Here is an 18,305-nt window from a genome sequence, read left to right as displayed (position 1 = left end):
AGAGAAGGAACTCTATTATTCAGCATCTCAATCAGCTGTGTGAAGAAGTCAGAAGGAAGGAAGGAAGGAAGGAAGGAAGGAAGGAAGGAAGGAAGGAAGGAAGGGATTTGGGATCTGCAGTTCTGTTAGGTGTTTTGGGGGCACGGTTTTGGTGCAAATCCTGCCTCCTCAGAGCTCCAGGGAAGCTGGAAGGAAGGAAGGGAGGGAGGGAGGGAGGGAGGAAGGGAGGGAGGGAGGGGAAGGAAAAAGGAAAGAAGGAAGGAAGGAGGGAAGGAAGGAGGGGAGGAAGCAGGAAGGGGGAAGGAAGGAAGAAGGAAGGAAGGAGGGAAGGAGGGAGGGAAGGAGGGAGGGAGGGAAGGAAAGGAATTAAGAAAGAAGGAAGGAAGGAAGGAAGGAAGAAGGAAGGAAGGAAGGAGGGAGGTAGGGAGGGGAGGAAGCAGGAAGGGGGAGAAAGGAAGGAAGAAGGAAGGTAGGAAAGAGGGAAGGAGGGAGGGAGGGAAGGAAATGAATGAAGAAAGAAGGAAGGAAGGAAGGAAGGAAAGAAGTTGGAAGACTAAAGCTGTGCTTGGTAAGGAACAGCCGTCACTGGTATTAGCTGGCAGCAGAGGAGGTCCAGTTACTCTGATGGTGTGGACAGTGTTCGTGTTTTGCCTGTGTTCAGACATGATTACGGAGCAGGCTTGTTTTGTCTTGCTCTGCCACAGTCACAGAGTGGCCTTGTCTGATGTCGGCGTCATGTGAGATTGTTTATGTCCAGCAGGAGGACACCAGGGCCCTGCTTGGACTGCCAGGCCAGCTCCTAGCAACACCAAGGCCAGCTGTGAACACCAGGCCAGCTCCTGGGTCTGTTTCAAAGGTCGAGCTCAGACCTAGCCAGAGGGGGGACGCTGGGAGGGCTGGGCTGTGTCTGCAAAGCTCACTGCTGTATCTCTGTTGCCCAGAACAGGACCTGGCACACAGGAAGCACTCGGGCAAATGCACTGCGCTGTTCCAAGGCTGTTGGGCTCGAGAGGAGGGATCTGCTCATTCACGCAGCAGCAGGCTTTGCAGCCAGAAGCCTCTTTCCTCTGCATGTCTGCACCTTGGCTTTGGATTTTTTTTTTTTTTTTAACTTTTTTAGAGATGGGTCTTGCTGACGCCCAGGCTGGAGTGCATTGGCGTGATCTCGGTTCACTGCAACCTCCACCTCCTGGATTCAATTGATTCTTGTGCCTCAGCCTCCTGAGTAGCTGGGACCACAGGCACAGGCCACTGCAGCTGGCTTGGCTTGGGTTTTTCAGCTGCGAAAACAGTGACCTCCCGGCTGGGCGCAGTGGCTCATGCCTGTAATCCCAGCACTTTGGGAGGCCGAGGTGGGCGGATTCCCCGAGGTCAGGAGTTTGAGACCAGCCTGGCCAACAGGGCGAAACCCCAGCTCTACTAAAAATATAAAATTAGCCGGGCACAGTGGTGGGTGTGCTGTAATCCCAGCTACTTGGGAGGCTGAGGCACGAGAATCGCTTGAACCTGGGAGGTGGAGGTTGCAGTGAGCTGAGATCGCCACTGCACTCCAGCCTAGGCAATAGAGTGAGACTCTGTCTCAAAAAACAAACAAACAAACAAACAAACAAAAAGTTGGTTAACATCGTGAGTCATCAGGAAAAGGCAAAACAAAACCACAACGGGATACTACTGCACACCTACTACGATGGTTATCATAATCAAAAAAGGATGTTGCGAGGACGTGGCGAAACTGGAACCCTTGTGTAACGCTAGTGGGGATGGAAAATGATACCGTTACTGTGGGAAACAGTTGGGCAATTACTCAAAAAGTTCAACAGAGTTAGCAAATGACCCAGCAACCCCACTTCTAGGTATGGACCCAAAGGAACTGAATCCAGGGACTGCAACTACATATTCACGAATGTTTCTAGCTGTACTTACTCATGATCATTAAAAGGCAGAAACAGCCCAAAGGACCATCAGCTGATGCGTGCATAAACAAAATGTGGTCCATCCACATGGCGCAATGTTATACAGCTGCAAGTGGAATGAAATTCTGATACATACTGCAACTTAGATGAACCTCAACACCATTATGCTCAGCTGGGTGCGGTGGCTCACACCTATTATCCCAGCACTTTGGGAGGCCAAGGCAGGAGGATCCCTTGAGTCCAGGAGGTTGAAGCCTGGTGAACATAGCAAGACCCCATCTCTACAAAAGAAAAATTTTAAAAATTGCCCAGATGTGGTGGCGTGCACCTGTAGTCCCAGACAATGTGGAGGCCGAGGCAGGAGGATCTCTCAAGCCCAGGAGTTCGAGGCTGCAGTGAGCTATGATCGCACCATTGCACTCCAGCCTCGTGACAGAGCAAGACCCTGTCTCAACAACAACAAGCAAATATCAAAACAGCCCATTATGCTTGGTGGAAGAGGCCAACACATATGGTCACATATTGTATGATTCCATTTGTATGAAATATCAAGAAGGCCAGGAATAGTGGCTCATGCCTGTAATCCCAGCACTTTGGAAGGCCGAGGCGGGCAGATCCCTTGAGGTCAAGAGTTCAAGACCAGCCTGGCCAACATCGTGAAATCTGTCTCTACTAAAAATGCAAAAATTAGCTGGGTGTGGTGGCACGCACCTGTACTCTCAGCCACTTGGGAGGCCGAGGCAGGAGAATTGCTTGAACCCGGGAGGCAGAGGCTGCAGTAAGCTGAGATCACGCCACTGTACTCCAGCCTGGGCAACAGAGTGAGATTCTGTCTCAAAAAAAAAAAAAAAAAAAAAAAAATCAAGAAGAGGTAAAAATAGAGACAGCAGAGAATGCAGATTAGTGGTTGCAGGGGCTGGGAGGAGGGAGGAATTGAGTGATTGCTTTATGGGAACAGGGTGTAGAGGAGGAAAAATACTTTTTGCTTTATTCTTAATTCTTAGCTGTGATGGATCCTTGCAATGAAAGAATTAACAGGGGCAGGCGCAGTGGTTCACACCTGTAGTTCCAGCACTTTGGAAGGTCGAGGTGGGAAGACTGCTTAAGCCCAGGGCTCAAGGCCAGCCTTGGTAACACGGTGAGACTCCATTTCTACAAAAAATAAAAAGAAATTAGCCACTCGTGGTGGCGGACACCTGTGGTCCCAGCTACTCAGGAGGCTGAGGTGGGAGGATCGCTTGATCCCAGGAGTTCAAGGCTGCAGTGAGTTAAGATCGTGCCACTGCACTCTACCCTTTTTTGTGGGTAGTTGGTCATGCTACCATGGGGCAGAATGTAGCAAGCTCTGGGGATCATCCTGGGTCCTCGGACCCAGAGAGCACACATGTGGTGGCCTCACATCTACACATTTGGTTCCTCCCAGAGTGAGACCCTGTCTCAAAAAAAAAAAAAAAAAAAAAGAATTAACAAGGGAAAAACAAATTTATTAACATGTATACCTTATGTATACATGGGAGATGCCAAGAGAAATGAGGTGGCTTATATAGCTTATATAACTCCTGCTTAGATAGCACTTTCTTTCTTTTTTTTTTTTTTTTGAGACGGAGTCTCGCTCTGTCGCCCAGGCTGGAGTGCAGTGGCCGGATCTCAGCTCACTGCAAGCTCCGCCTCCCGGGTTCACGCCATTCTCTGGCCTCAGCCTCCTGAGTAGCTGGGACTACAGGCGCCCGCCACCTCGCCCGGCTAGGTTTTTTTTTTTTGTATTTTTTAATAGAGATGGGGTTTCACCGTGTTAGCCAGGATGGTCTCGATCTCCTGACCTCGTGATCTGCCCGTCTCGGCCTCCCAAAGTGCTGGGATTACAGGCGTGAGCCACCGCGCCCGGCCTTAGATAGCACTTTCAACATAGAGCAGCAAATGTTGGGAGAAGTGACAAGACGAAGGAAAAAGACATTGAGGCCGGGTGCAGTGGCTCATGCCTGTAATCCCGGCACTTTGGGAGGCCGAGGCGGGGAGATCACTTGAGGCCAGGAATTTGAGACCAGCCTGGCCAATGTGGTGAAACCCCGACTCTACCAAAAATACAAAAATTAGCCGGGCACAGTGGTGCACACCTGTGATCCCAGCTACTCGGGAAGCCGAGGCAGGAGAATTGCTTGAACCAGGGAAGCAGAGGATGCAGTGAGCAGAGATGGCGCTACTGCACTCTAGGTTTGGGAACAGAGCAAGACTCCCTCTCAAAGAAAAAAAAAAAAAAGGCCGGGCGCGGTGGCTCAAGCCTGTAATCCCAGCACTTTGGGAGGCCGAGACGGGCGGATCACGAGGTCAGGAGATCAAGACCATCCGGGCTAACACGGTGAAACCCCGTCTCTACTAAAAAAATACAAAAAATTAGCCGGGCGTGGTGGCGGGCGCCTGTAGTCCCAGCTACTCGGGAGGCTGAGGCAGTAGAATGGCGTAAACCCGGGAGGCGGAGCTTGCAGTGAGCTGAGATCCGGCCACTGTACTCCAGCCTGGGTGACAGAGCGAGACTCCGTCTCAAAAAAAAAAAAAAAAAAAAAAAAGAAAGAAAGAAAAAAAAAAAGACGTCTCAGACAAGAGTCTAAAGGTGTCCCTGGTGATAAATCAACCTTTGTCCTTCCCGGTAGAGAGGGGAGGAGGGCACCTTTGTACATTTAGGTCCTGCTTTGAGGCAAATCAGGGAAAAGCAGAGAGCTTTTCCAGTATCAGCTCCATTGATCTCAGCTCAAAATAATCCTATACCAAAGTCGCGTATTTCAGAGTGGCATATGCTGGTCTCCTACGGGGGTCTCTTTTCAGGGTGATAAAAATACTCTGAAACTAGCAAAGGGTGATGGTTGTACAACATGGGCATGTACTAAATGTCATTGAATTGTGCATTTTTATTTTTTTTTATTTATTTATTTTGAGGCAGAGTCTCGCTCTGTCGCCCAGGCTGGAGTGCAGTGGCCCGATCTCGGCTCACTGCAAGCTCCGCCTCCCGAGTTCACGCCATTCTCCTGCCTCAGCCTCCCAAGTAGCTGAGACTACAGGCGCCGGCCACCATGCCTACTTATTTTTTTGTATTTTTAGTAGAGATGGGGTTTCACTGTGTTAGCCAGGATGGTCTAGATCTCCTGACCTCGTGATCCGCCCACCTGGGCCTCCCAAAGTCCTGGGGTTACAGGCGTGAGCCACCGAGCCCGGTCTTATTTTTTATTTATTTTATTTTTTGAGACGGAGTCTCTCTCTCTCCCAGGCTGGAGTGCAATGGCCTGATCTTGGCTCACTGCAACCTCCGCCTCCAGGGTTCAACCGATTCTTCCGCCTCAGCCTCCCAAGTAGCTGGGATTACAGGCGCCGGCCATCATGCCTGGCTAATTTTTTTTTTTTTTTTTTTTTTTTTGTATATTTGTAGGGATGGGGGTTTCACCATCTTGGCCAGGCTGGTCTCGAACTCCTGACCTCAGGTGATCCTCCCAAAGTGCTGGGATTACAGGAGCGAGCCAACGCGCTTGGCCAAACATTGTGCATTTTTAAATGGTTAATTTCATCTTGTGCGAATTTTACCTCAATAACAAACAAAAACGGGTGAAAATGGTATTTGACTTTTTTTCCACGAGATGATACAAGCATATTGCACAAAATTTAACAGCTACAAAATGGCATAAAGGTGAAAATGTAATATTTTCCCCAATCACGCGGGTTACCTTTTCTGGAGAAAGTCCAGTTACAGTTCTTGTGCATTCTAGAACAATTCTATGCATTTCCTTAACGTCGAAAGATGCCTTGTTGTGATATTACAGCAGTCATTCCTGCTCACCACAAGCAAGCAGACAGTGCAGAAAAGGTGAAGCACAAAAATTAAAAAGGAAAATCTCTCCTTGAGCCATTGCTAACAGGTTGGTGGTTTTGCTTGGAGTATTTTGGGAGCGTGTGGGTAGCTGGTTAAACTTGGAAATATACTTTTTTGTGCGTGGGTAGTTGGCCAAACCGCCGTGGGGCCGAATGCAGCAAGCTCCGAGGATCATCCGGGGTCTGCAGGCTTGGAAAGCACACACGTGTCGTCCCCACCTCTGCAAACTCTGTCCCTCCCCTACAGCGGACAAGAAGCCGGACCGGGGACAAAGGCCTGCGACCGCGCCTGCGCGCAGGCCTTTGGGGCGCTCCCGGGACCCCGGCCTGGCCCCGCCCCCTGGTGCGACGCGCCGACGTCGCGGTGACGTCACGGAGTTGCCATGGCGTCGCTGAGCGGCCTGGCGTCGGCGCTGGAGTCGTACAGGGGCCGGGACCGCCTGGTGAGGAAGGGGCGGACCGGGGCCGGAGGGCCTAGAGTTTGGCCCAAGCTCAGAGACGGGGAAACAGGCCAGAGAGGGGAAAGAGTCGCCCAAGATACTCCGTCGCAGAAGCCGCGTCCGAGCTAGGCTCAAACGCGGTGACCTAGCATTGGACATTTATTTATTTATTTAGGCTGGAGTGCAGTGACCGGATCTCAGCTCACTGCAGCCTCCGCCTCCCGGGTTCAAGCGATTCTCCTGCCTCAGTCCCCCGAGTAGCTGGGACTACAGGCGCCCTCCACCACGCCCTGCTAATTTTTTGTAATTTTAGTAGAGACGGGGGTTTCACCGTGTTAGCCAGGATGGTCTCGATCTCCTCACCTCAAGTGATCCTCCTGCCTCGGCCTCCCAAAGTGCTGGGATTACAGGCGTGAGCCACCGCGCCCGGCCAACGTTGGACATTAAGATCATTTCTGTCAACCCAGCCTGGCCGGACATTGACACACTGGCCAGATTCTCGTGTTTGGACGTTTTGGATCTGACCAGACCACTGAAGTCAGTCCCTGCGTTGTCCTGAACAATCTCATGTTGGGATTTGGGGTGTTGCAGGGCTCCCCTGTGGCTGGACATTCATTTCCAACCAGATCACCTATAGGTGGGCATTTAGGTTTTTTCAGCCAGCGTAGACCAAAGAACCCACCGTGTCCTGGACCCTGCCATGCCTAAGCAGTGATGGATTCCAACAAAACCCCAGTTGGTCATTTAGATCGTTTGCACCAACCCAGCCTAGCTGGACGTTTACATACCAAACAGATTCCCATGTTTGGACATTTAGGATCTGACCAGGCCACTGTAGTTGATCGCTGGATTGTCCCAAACAATCTCATGTGGGGATTTAGGATATTGTAAGACTCTCCCTATGGCTAGACAGTTTTAAGTTCCAATCAAGTCCCATATGGTTGAGCATTTAGGTTATGCCATCCATGCCCCTGAGTCTGGACTCTTAGCTTGTCCCCACTGGTCTCTTATAGGTAGACATTTAGATTGTACTAGGGGGTGTACTGGTGGCTAGGCATTTAGATTCCATTCAAATCTCTTATGACTCGGTGTGGCGGGGGAGGGCGGGGGGGGTTAACAAATCTCCCCCAAGTTAGACATTCAAATTGCAGTGTTTTGCCGTTATAATGGGCCGGAAAGGAATTACAAGTAAAAATAAAACAACAGGAACAAGCAATTTCTGAAAAGCAGGTAAAATAAAGATATAAGGGAGGCCGGGCATGATGGCTCACGCCTGTAATCCTAGCACTTTGGGAGGCTGAGGTGGGTGGATTGCCTGAGCTCAGGAGTTTGAGACCAGCCTGGACAACGTCTGTACTAAAATACAAAAATTAGCCAGGTGTAGGCCGGGCACGGTGGCTCATGCCTGTAATCCCAGCACTTTTGGAAGCCGAGGCGGGTGGATCATGAGGTTGGGAGATCGAGACCATCTTGGCTAACATGGTGAAACCCTGTCTCTACTAAAAATACAAAAAATTAGCCGGGCGTGGTGGCGGCCACCTGTAGTCCCAGCTACTCAGGAGGCTGAGGCAGGAGAATGGCGTGAACCTGGGAGGTGGAGCTTGCAGTGAGCCAAGATGGCGCGACTGCACTCCAGCCTGGGCGACAGAGCTAAACTCCGTCTCAAAAAAAAAAAAAAAAGAAAAAAGCCGGGTGTGATGGTGGGTACCTGTAGTCCTAGCTACCCGGGAGGCTGAGGCAGGAGAATTGCTTGAACCTGGGAGGCAGAGGTTGCAGTGAGCTCATACCTCTGCACTCCAGCCTGGGGAACAGAGCGACACTCTGTCTCCAAAAAAAAAAAAAAAAAAAAAAAAAAGAAAGATATAAGAGTAGTGAAGATGACTTACTTCACAAGGCTCCAAATCACCTACTGAGTAGGTTCTTTCTCTCTAAAGTAATTCAACCAAATTATCCTATTGTTCACTGGGTTGAAACCTGTTCACCTGCGCCCAGCGTTCAGCACAGCCAAAGTCTTTGGTCCAGGCAGGTAAATGTAAATATACACTTTAGCTGCAGCTTCCTGCCACCTGGGAAAAGAAGGACCTGGGAGGTGGGAAGTAAGGAGTTTTGTTTTCTTTGTTCCTGTCACATCTGTCCCCAAAGGCTGTGCCCTTCAGTTACATGAGCAGGCACTCCCCACAGTACCTTTGGATAATTATGTTTCTTCATTTGTCCCACCTACAAGTATGTTTTTAAACTTTCAGCTTTTTTTTTTTTTTTTTTTTTTTTTGAGACTAGGTCTCGCTCTGTCACCCAGGCTGGAGTGCAGTAGCACGATTAAAGCTTGCTGCAGTCTGGAACTCCTGGGCTCAAGTGATCCTCCAGCATCAGCCTCCCAAGTAGCCACCATGCCCTGTTAACTTAAAAAAATTTTAGTAGAGACAGGGCCTTGCTATGTTGCCCAGGCTGGTCTCAAACTCCTGGTCTGAAGGCATCGTCTCACCTCTGTCTCTCAAAGTGCTGGGGTTACAGGCGTGAGCCACTGTCCCCGACCTACACTTTCAGCTTTTACTGTCACTTTGTGGATTTAGAAGTTTCCAGACCCTTGGGTCAGGCACCGTGTCTCATGCCTGTAATTCCCACACTTTGGGAGGCTAAGGCAGGTGGATCACTTGAGGTCATGAGTTTGAGACCTGCCTAGCCAACATGGCAAAACCCTGTCTTTACAAAAAATACAAAAATTAGCGGAGTGTGGTGGTGGGCGTCTGTAATCCCAGCTACTTAGGAGACCAAGGCACAAGACTCACTTGAACATGGGAGGTGGAGGCGGCAGTGAGCCAAGATGGCGCCACTGCACTCCAGTCTGGACGTCAGAGTGAGAGACTCTGTTTCAAAAAGAATCTTCCACAGTGTCAATCCAGTGGGGCCCCGGCCAGGTCGGGGGAGATGCAGCTCAGTTCTGCAGAACAGGAGGGCCACGCTGACTGCTTCTGGTTTCCCACAGATCCGAGTGCTGGGGTACTGCTGCCAGCTGGTTGGTGGGGTCCTGGTTGAACAATGTCCCACCAGGTCCGAAGTGGGGACACGTCTCTTGGTGGTGTCCACCCAACTCAGCCACTGCAGGACCATCTTGCGACTCTTTGATGACCTGTCCATGTTTGTCTACACTAAGCAATACGGCCTGGGGGCACAGGTAACAGGGTTTGTGGGGCTCTAGGGAATACGGCGTGGATCTGAGTGGACATTTAAAAAAACTTTTTTGGCCCCTCACGGTGGCTCATGCCTACAATCCCAGCACTTTGGGAGGCCAAGGTGGGCAGATCACGAGGTCAGGAGTTTGAGACCAGCCAGGCCAACACGGTAAAACCCTGTCTCTACTAATAATACAAAAATTAGCCGGGCGTGGTGGCACACGCCTGTAGTTCCAGCTACTTGGGAGGCTGAAGCAGGAGAATCGCTTGAATCTGGGAGGTGGAGGTTGCCATGAGCCAAGATGGCACCACTGCACTCCAGCCTGGGTAATGGAGTGACTCCATCTCAAACAAAAAAAAGAAAATTTTTTTTTTAGAAACAGGGTCTTGCTCTGTCATCCAGGCTGGAGTGCAGTGGCAAGATCATAGCTCACTGCAGCCTTGAACTCCTAGGCTCAGGTGGTCCTCCTGCCTCAGCCTCCCTGAGTGCTGGGATGACAGGCGTGAGCCACCATGAGCGTTTTATAGTCTTGTCCCAAAGTGCTCCCTGCGTGGGTAAGTTTATTACTTTTAAAAATTTCACTTTCTTCTTTGAGAGGATCAGATGTTCTCGTTATGATTTCAATTTTTAAAAATAGCAAACATGTTCACACGTTCCAAAGGGGGATATAATTTAAAAAACCTCCCTCCTTCCTGATCTTCCAGGCCTCCAATTTTTCCCCACAGAGGCACCCACCATGGTCAGCTTCTTTTTTTTTTTTTTGAGACAAGGTCTCACTCTGTCACCCAGGCTGGAGTGCAGTGGCGTGATCTCGGCCCACTGCAACCTCTACCTCCGGTGGCAATGATTTTTCTGCCTCAGCCCCTCACGTAGCTAGGATTACAGGCACCCCCATCATGCCTGGCTAATTTTTGTATTTTTAGTAGAGATGGGGTTTTGCCATGTTGGCCAGGCTGGTCTCGAACCCGTGACCTCAAGTGATCCACCTGCCTTGGCTTTCCAAACTGCTGGGATTACAGGTGTGAGCCACCGTGCCTGGTCCTGTGGTCAGCTTCTTGTGTCTCCTTTGTGAGATTTCCTGTACTTGCATAGGCAGATACATATGGTTTACATAAATAGTGCTTTTTTCATTTAACAGTACAACTCGGGCATCATTTCTTTATCTTTCTTTTTTTCTTGGAGACAGGGTCTCACTCGGTCACCCAGGCTGGAGTACAGTGGCGTGATCATGGCTCACTGAAGCCTTGACTTCCCGGGCTCAGGTGATCCTCCTACCTCAGCCTCCCAAATAGCTGGGACTACAGGTGCACCACCACACCTGGTTAATTTTTTGCATCTTTTGTAGAGACAGGGTTTTGCCGTGTTGCCCAGGCTGGCCTTGAACTCCTGGGCTCAAGTAATCCACCTGCCTCGACCTCCCAAAGTGCTGGGATGACAGGCGTAAGCCACCGTGCCCGGCCACAGATCATTTTTTATCAGTCTAGAAAGAGCTCCGTTCTCAGGACCACATAGTGCTCTGCTATACAGATTCAGATTTATTTAACCGGCCTCCGGCTGACGCACAGGGCAATGATTTCTAAGGTTTTGCTATTGCGACAGTGTGCAGAGAGTAGCCTTGTCCCTGCGGTGTCCCACAGGCGTGCCAGCCTATCTAGAGGGCCATCTGGCCCCCCAGGGGATGATCTCAAGAGGGTGCATGGGCCAGCCTCTCAGGGTCATGCCCCTCCCTGGGCTGCCCTGTCTGTTCTCTCTGTCCTCCCGGGGATCACCCCGCTGAGCCACTTGCTACTCAGATGCTCCCCGCCCCGAACCCCCAAGCCCACCCCGTTCAGCTCCACGTGTCCTTGGCCCGATCATCCCACATCACCAGTGTTGCTCTGGGCCGCTTCCTGTTTTGACACCTGTGGCGTCCTCCTCCTCCGTGTCTGATCAGGACAAAGCTCTGGTGCATCCCTGATACCCCTCCCTCCTCTGTCTTGTCTGTGGAAGAGCCCTCAGGCAAGGGGTGGGGGCCCTTGCACCTCGAGTGTCCCTTGGCCAGAACAAGAGCCCCCTTTGTTGGGTTTCCGGTTTATATGTCTGCGTTCCTCCCTGCCCTGGTGAGCCTCTGCCCCTCCCCAGCGTCTAGCCTGGACCCCGCGGCTTCTCAGGAAACCCGGGTGGAATGAGCGCATTGGGGCGGGGTCCGCCATCCTCAGGGAGGTGGGAAATGTACCAGGACGCGCCAGGCAGATGAGGGAAGCTGGAGTGAGGTTCAGAGCCCAGAGGAAGGCAGGATAGTGTCTGGCCAGAAAGAAGGAGAGCAGCATCAGCAATCAGCGGTGGGGCGGGGAGGAGCTTCCTGGGAAGTCAGAGAGGAGGGGAAGGGTGTGGCAGGCAACAAGGAAGGTGAAGGTGGAGGGGGCGGGGCCCCCGTTGGCCGCGGGGCTCCAATCCCAGAAACCAGGCTTTAGCGCTGTGGTCCTACAGCCTCCACTGGTCATGGCTCGCTGGCTGTAGGCGGTGGTTAAGAACTTGGGGCAGAGGGTATGGGCGGCGTGCAGCACCGAGAGCCCGCGTGTGCATTGCAATTTGAGGGCCTGGAGGACCATCCCTGCTGGAACTGGGACCAGCAGCTTTCCCTGAGAGCCTCAGCATGGCTGTCTGTAACGGGGACAGTAACTTGCTCGGGGTTGAGGGAGGCCATGAGTCTACAGCACTGTGCCTGGCGCGTGCTCAGCACTAGGCGTGCGGTGGCCCACGGGTTGGCACACCATCTCAGCCTGGTCAGGGTTCCCTGCGGGCCACCTCTACGCTCCCTGCGTAGAGTCTGGCATCAGAGGTCCCTGCCTGTGCGGGAACTGGAAGCCTTTGGGAAGGAAGGTTCTGACACAGGGGTCCCAACGTGGCCGTACCTGGGAATCCCCTGGGAATATGAAAATTCCTTGTGAAAATTCCTTGTGAAAATTCCTGGTGCTGGCGCCTGCCCCAGGCTGAGTGAGGCAGAATCCTCACAGCTGGCACTGGGCATGGGGTTTTTGGAACTCCGCAGAGGATTGCACTGCACAGATGCGTTGAGACCCTCCCTTCAGGGGGCCCTGAACACCATGCTGCCGAGACACAGAAATCAGGCCTGTGCAGGGACCCCAGCCCCAGAGCCTTTCTCCTGCAGGGCCTGCCAGGCCTGGACACGGCCCAGGGACTGGGGGCAGGAAATAGCTCTCTGCTTCCTGGCATGGCTACGGTGCTAAAATGAGCAGTGGGTAAGTCTGACCCTAGGCCCCCTCTGCTCCTGGTCCTGCAGGAGGAGGACGCCTTTGTCCGCTTGGTCTCCGTCCTAGGGAACCTGGCCGACCAGCTCTACTACCCATGTGAGCACGTCGCCTGGGCGGCTGATGCCCGGGTCCTCCACGTGGACTCTTCCCGGTGGTGGACGCTGAGTACAGCCTTGTGGGCCCTCTCTCTGCTCCTGGGAGTTGCCAGGTAAGTGGCACGGGCCAGAAGGCAGCACCCAAGGTCCCTGGGCGGGACCTCCTTAGCAAAACAGCAGCAGCCCCAGCAACAGCACAGGCTTCAGACTGAGGCATGTGGGTCTTTGCCTCTTAGAGTTTTCCTTGGAGGTTTTGTTGTTTCTTCCTTTTGTGGATGTATTTGTTTAGAATAACTGCTGAAACAAATTACCACAACGTTATAGCGCTGGGCAACAGAAACTTACTATCTTAGGTTCTGAGGCTGGAAGTCGGAACACTTCCTGGGCTAGTGTCAGCAGGCGCTGATGCCTTCTGGAGGCCCCAGGGGGAGGTCCGTTTCCTTGGATTTTCCAGCTTCTTTTTTTTTTTTTTTTTTTTGAGACGGAGTCTCATGCTGTTGCCCAGGCTGGAGTGCAGTGGCGCGATCTTGGCTCACTGCAAGCTCCGCCTCCTGGGTTCACGCCATTCTCCTGCCTCAGCCTCCTGAGTAGCTAGGACTACAGGCGCCCGCCACCGCGCCCGGCTAATTTTTTGTATTTTTAGTAGAGACGGGGTTTCACTGTGGTCTCGATCTCCTGACCTTGTGATCCGCCCGCCTCGGCCTCCCAAAGTGCTGGGATTACAGGCTTGAAGATTTTCCAGCTTCTAGAGGCCACCCACATTCCTTGGCTCATGGTCCCTTCCTTCATCTTCCAAGCATGACCTCTGCTTTCAGGGTCACACCTCCTTCGCTGACCCTCATCCTCCTTCCTCCCTCCTGTAAGGACCCCTGTGATGACATAGGGACCAACTAGATGATCCAGGGTAATACCCCATCTCAAGATCCTAGGCTTAGGTTGGGCGTGGTGGCTCATGCCTGTAATCCCAGCACTTTGGGAGGCCAAGGTGGGCGAGGAGCCCAGGAATTCTAGACCAGCCGGGCCAACATGGTGAAACCCGTTCTCTACTAAAAATACCAAAAATTAGCTGGGCTTGGTGGCACACACTTGTAATCCCAGCTACTTGGGAGGCTGAGGCAGGAGGATTGCTTGAATTTGGGGAGGCAGAGGTTGCAGTGAGCCGAGATCACATCCCTGCACTCCAGCCTGGCAACGGAGCAAGATTCCGTGTCAAAAAAAGAAAAAAATCCTTAGCTTAATCCATCGGCAAAGCCTCCTTTGCCTTAGAGGTAAACATGTTCACAGGCTCAGGGCATGGCCATTTTTGGAGGGGCCATGACTCTGCTGACTATACCCAGAAAGAAGAAGTAACTCTAGGGCCTGTGAGAAGCAGCCAGCGGAGTGACCTTTTCCCGGGTCCCTGAGTCCTGCTGGCATTGCTGTCAGCTGCCACCCCGGAGAAGACAGTCAGCAGTTTCCTGACTAGCTCTGTGCCTCCAAAAACGATACAGTTTCTAGAACTTTCCAGTAATGGTTTCCTCCCAAACATTTTCCTCTTTGCAAATGTGCTGAGTCAGAATCCCCGGCCCCTGTAAACACCAGGAGGAGCTGGGCGCCCTGGTCTGCATGTTTCAGTGGTTGTGAAGGGCTCTTAGATCACCGGGCTGAGGTGCGGCTATCCCAGCCTCGGGGTAGGCTGTGTCGTTGGTTCTGGGGGAAGCATTTGCTTTTCCCTGGGTGAGGTTCTGACTCTCAGTAGTTCTCGTTTCCCCCCGACACAGATGTCCTAATTACATGCTTACTGTAGACAATCTGGAAAATGGATAAACCTCAGAGTAGAAGATTTGAATCACCCACAACCCAACCCAGAGACTCCCACTGTTCAAGCTTCGGTGGTTCTTTTCCAGCCTTTGACCTAAAACCCTGTCTACGCGTTTCGACTGTCTCAAAAGGGTCATGTTTCATGGCCATGGACCCTGGAGGCCGCAGTGTCTGTAGTGCTGGCCTTCCTCATGTCCTGGCACACCCGGGGAAGGGTGCCTGGGCCCAGCCCGGATGCTCCTGGGGCTCAGGTCAGAGCGGGGCTTTGGCTCACAGCCCCTCTTCCTCCACCTTCCTCTGGGTGCCTCGTGACCTCTGGTTTGTATTTTAGGGGCAGCCTTGGTTCCTTTCTTTTTTGCTTAAATAAGCTTTTTTTTTTTTTTTTTGAGACAGGCTGGAGAGCAGTGGCTCAATCTTGACCCACTGCAACCTCCGCCTCTTGGGCTCAAACAATCCTCCAACCTCAGCCTCCTGAGTGGCTGGGACCACAGGCATGTGCCACCACACCTGGCTAACTTTTGTAATTTTCTTTTTAGAGATGTGGTTTTGCCATGTGGCCCAGTCTGGTCTCCAGCTCCTGGGCTCAGGTGATCCCCCTGCCTCAGCCTCCCAAAGTGGTGGGATTACAGGCGTGAGCCACCACACCCAGCCCAGACTTTATTTTTTTAGAGCAATTTTAGGCTCACAGCAGAATTGAGTATAACATTCAGAAAGCTCCCATATACCCCCAACCCCTCCCCTAGACAGCCTCCCCAACTACTGGCACCATCCCCATGGTGCATTTGTTACAACTGATGCCCCTCCATGGATCCACCATCACCCTGAGTGCATAGCTCACGTTAGGGTTCACGCTAGGTTTTGGGCATCCTATGGGTTTGGACGCTGACACGTGTCCCCCATTGCAGTATCAAATGGAATTGTTGCACGGCCATCAACGTCCTCTGTGCCCTGCCTGCTGCGGCATTCTTGTTTCGGGCATGTGGTTTTTCATCATTTCTCTGGGTTTGGGGTGAGCAGGGGGAGTGGGTGGAGAGCATTCCATGTGTGCTCATCATGACCAGACATCTGCCCTAAGGCCCAGGCTGCCAGAGCATTAGCCAGCAGGTTGCTAAATGGAGATGCCTGGGTCCAGTGCCCAGGGCTTCTGATTCTTTTTCTTGAGACACAGTCTTCCTCTGTTGCCCAGGCCGGAGTGCAGTGGTGTGATCTTGGCTCACTGCAAACTCCGCCTCCCGGTTTCAAGTGATTCTCCTGCCTCAGCCTCCCGAGTAGCTGGTATTTCAGGCGCCTGCCACCACCCCCGGCTAATTTTTGTATTTTTAGTAGTGACGGGGGTTCACCATGTTGGCCAGGCTAGTCTCAAACTCCTGACCTCAGGTGATCCGCCTGCCTTGGCCTCCCAAAGTGCCAGGATTACAGGTGTGAGCCACTGTGCCTGGACTAGAACTTCTGATTCTGTGGGTCTAGGGAGCCCAGGAATCAGTGTTTTGCCCTAGCCCCCCAGGAGGCTCCCACCTGCTGTACCACTGGTGCTACCCTGCATCCTGCACCCTGGGTACCTGGTGGCCAGAGAAGATGTGACCAGGCCCTGCCCATTCTAGTCAGGAGGTCACAGTCACAACCTGGCACACCCCACTGCCGAGGCTGGAGAGTGCAGGTGCCTGGTGGACCGGCCCGGGTGGGTGCCATGCATGGCTACAGAGTCCCCTGGGAGCACAGAGGCTGCCCACTGGGTAGCCCCTTCCTCAGCCTGCAGATGCCAGCCCTGGGGGCCCAAGGGATCATCCAGATAGATCCAGCCAATGTCCAGGGTGTGTGTGCAGGGGACGCTGGCATGGCACTGGTTTGGGCCTTTCCATACAGAGCAGGCGAGGCAGCTGAGGCCCGGAGGGGAAGTGGCGTCCCCAGGCCTGTCCAACTGCAGGCCCCTTGGCATCCTCTTCTGTCTAGGACTCCCTGCCAGGCTGTGAACACCTCACGGGGCTTGATGTTCCTTTGAGCACTTGCCAGCGGTTTGCAGAGGCTGGGCCAGGCCCTGGATGGCCATGTCAGAAGTGCAGGACGATGTCCAGGGTGGGACGGGGCCATGTTAGGGATGAGTCCCCGGGAGTTTGAGGCACAGCGGGAGGGCGTGGGACTGTGGGGGCAGGGAGAGGGCAGGCCATTTATTCGAGATGCAGCACCTGTCCCAGACTGTCTGTCTGGGGCCAGCGTTGCGGAGCTAACCCTCCTGCTCCACCCCCCGGGGCATCCTCCCTCGGGCTCTGGTGCTGCAGGTCCCTGTGGATGCTGCTGAAACTGAGACAGAGGCTGCGGAGCCCCACGGCGCCCTTCACCAGGTAGGAGCCTGCGATTACCCAGCAGGAAGGCCCACTCCCTCCAGCAGGCGTGGGATCCCGGCTCAGAGCTACCCCTGTGCAGGCCCGTGCTGGGGTCTGTTGTGCTCAGGTCATGGCGGTCTCACTGCAGCCTCTGGTGGGTGGCAGTACCTTTGACAGATGGGGAAACTGAGGCTTGCTTGAGGGAGGACTCCAGGGCTGAGCCTTCATGGCTGTGCCCCCAGCAGGAGAGAATGATCAATTTCCCGAGGGCCATGGCCATTGTTAGTGTTGCTTTTTCTTTTTTGAGATAGGGCCTTGCTCTGTCGCTCAGGCTGGAGCACAGTGGTGCCATCTCGGCTCACTGCAACCTCCGCCTCCCGGGCTCAACTGATCCTCCTGCCTCAGCTTCCCGAGTAGCTGAGACTACAGGCACGTGGCACCATGCCTGGCTGATTCTGGTATTTATTTTTTGGTGGGGATGGGGTCTCGCCGCATTGGCCAGGCTTGTCGTCACTGTGTCATCCTGAAAAAGAAAGGCTGGGCAGGCACAGGCCACGCTCCTGGGGTTCCCCCTTGCCTCCATAGCACTCCCAAAGTGCATTTGTGCTTTCTGTTTTTTACAAGAAACCCCCATCTCCGGGTGTTCAGGAGGAGTGAGGTGTGGATTTGAGGACTTGGACCCAGGTCCCTGCCCTGTTTGTGCTTGGGCCGTGGGGGTGATGGGGACTCAGTCTCTGTGGAGGGTCACTGAGGCCACCTCGGCCCTGCCAGCTCCTCCCACTCACAGGCAGGGGCTCAGGGCTGCCAGGCCACACAGGGCCTTCGGGGGTTTGGGAAGGGCAGGCAGGCAGGTGTGAGCGTGAGCGTGAGTGTGAGTGGCTCCTCTCTGCCCCACAGCCCGCTGCCCCGGGGCAAGCGGAGGGCCATGGAGGCGCAGATGCAGTCGGAAGCACTGTCACTTCTCAGCAACCTGGCCGACCTGGCCAACGCCGTGCACTGGCTGCCCCGGGGCGTGCTGTGGGCCGGCCGCTTCCCGCCATGGCTGGTGGGCCTCATGGGCACCATCTCCTCGATCCTCAGCATGTACCAGGCGGCCCGGGCCGGCGGCCAGGCCGAGGCCACTACCCCCTGACACTGCCAGAAGAGCACAGGGACGCAGCCGGAGCCCACGGAGGGCCCTTCCTGCAAAGCAGAAGCCAGCAGGGCAGGAGCCGGGGCTCTCGTGGAGCTGCCTGTGGCAAAACCCATGGGCAGGGTGGGTGGAGGGACTGATGCGAGGTCTCGCGGGCCTCAGCCCTGAGCTCCTGAGCCGGAGTTTTCAGGGGCTGCGGGGGGCTTCAGCGGCACCTCCTGCCTGCCAGCTGGAGTTTTGTATCCAAATCAAGAGGAGGAGGAGGGAGCCTGTCGTGCCTTGGGAAAGCTGGGACGGGAATCAATTAAACATTGTGGTGCTGGC

At 53.6% G+C, this 18,305-nt stretch overlaps 2 protein-coding genes across 4 annotated transcripts in view; one reads left to right on the top strand and one right to left on the bottom strand.

Moving 5' to 3' along the window:
* The window catches only part of SAXO5 (stabilizer of axonemal microtubules 5), a 20,512-nt gene extending 14,502 nt beyond the window's left edge, over nt 1–6,010 (bottom strand). The window contains exon 1 of the mRNA XM_028839561.2: nt 5,624–6,010. Within this exon, the coding sequence (XP_028695394.2) occupies nt 5,624–5,660 (37 nt within the window). The 5' untranslated portion in view covers nt 5,661–6,010. The remainder of the gene's footprint in view (nt 1–5,623) is intronic.
* Nucleotides 5,763–18,305, top strand: PEX11G (peroxisomal biogenesis factor 11 gamma). Of its 3 annotated transcripts, none has more exons than XM_015122671.3 (5): nt 5,763–5,815; nt 9,192–9,380; nt 12,663–12,841; nt 16,805–16,867; nt 17,747–18,305. In XM_015122671.3, the coding sequence occupies exons 2-5, from the start codon at nt 9,342–9,344 to the stop codon at nt 17,979–17,981; spliced, it is 516 nt and encodes a 171-aa protein (XP_014978157.1). In that variant the 5' UTR covers nt 5,763–5,815; nt 9,192–9,341; the 3' UTR covers nt 17,982–18,305. The 3 variants fall into 3 exon arrangements, with proteins under 3 accessions (XP_014978157.1, XP_077835881.1, XP_001089739.1); XM_077979755.1 differs by lacking the exon at nt 5,763–5,815 and adding an exon at nt 6,135–6,211 and having other exon boundaries at nt 17,930–18,305; XM_001089739.5 differs by lacking the exon at nt 5,763–5,815 and adding an exon at nt 6,135–6,211.

Source organism: Macaca mulatta, chromosome 19 (assembly GCF_049350105.2).
Source record: "Macaca mulatta isolate MMU2019108-1 chromosome 19, T2T-MMU8v2.0, whole genome shotgun sequence".
Lineage (NCBI taxonomy): Eukaryota > Metazoa > Chordata > Mammalia > Primates > Cercopithecidae > Macaca > Macaca mulatta.
This window is presented reverse-complemented; position numbering and strand designations above follow the sequence as displayed.

What these genes read in the sequence shown, in the direction of transcription:
- PEX11G (XM_001089739.5), top strand. Translation starts at nt 6,152, where the DNA reads ATGGCGTCGCTGAGCGGCCTGGCGTCGGCGCTGGAGTCGTACAGGGGC. An exon ending in AATACGGCCTGGGGGCACAG is followed by an intron (nt 9,381 to 12,662) that starts GTAACAGGGTTT and finishes CTGGTCCTGCAG; the next exon opens with GAGGAGGACGCCTTTGTCCG. An exon ending in CCCACGGCGCCCTTCACCAG is followed by an intron (nt 16,868 to 17,746) that starts GTAGGAGCCTGC and finishes TCTGCCCCACAG; the next exon opens with CCCGCTGCCCCGGGGCAAGC.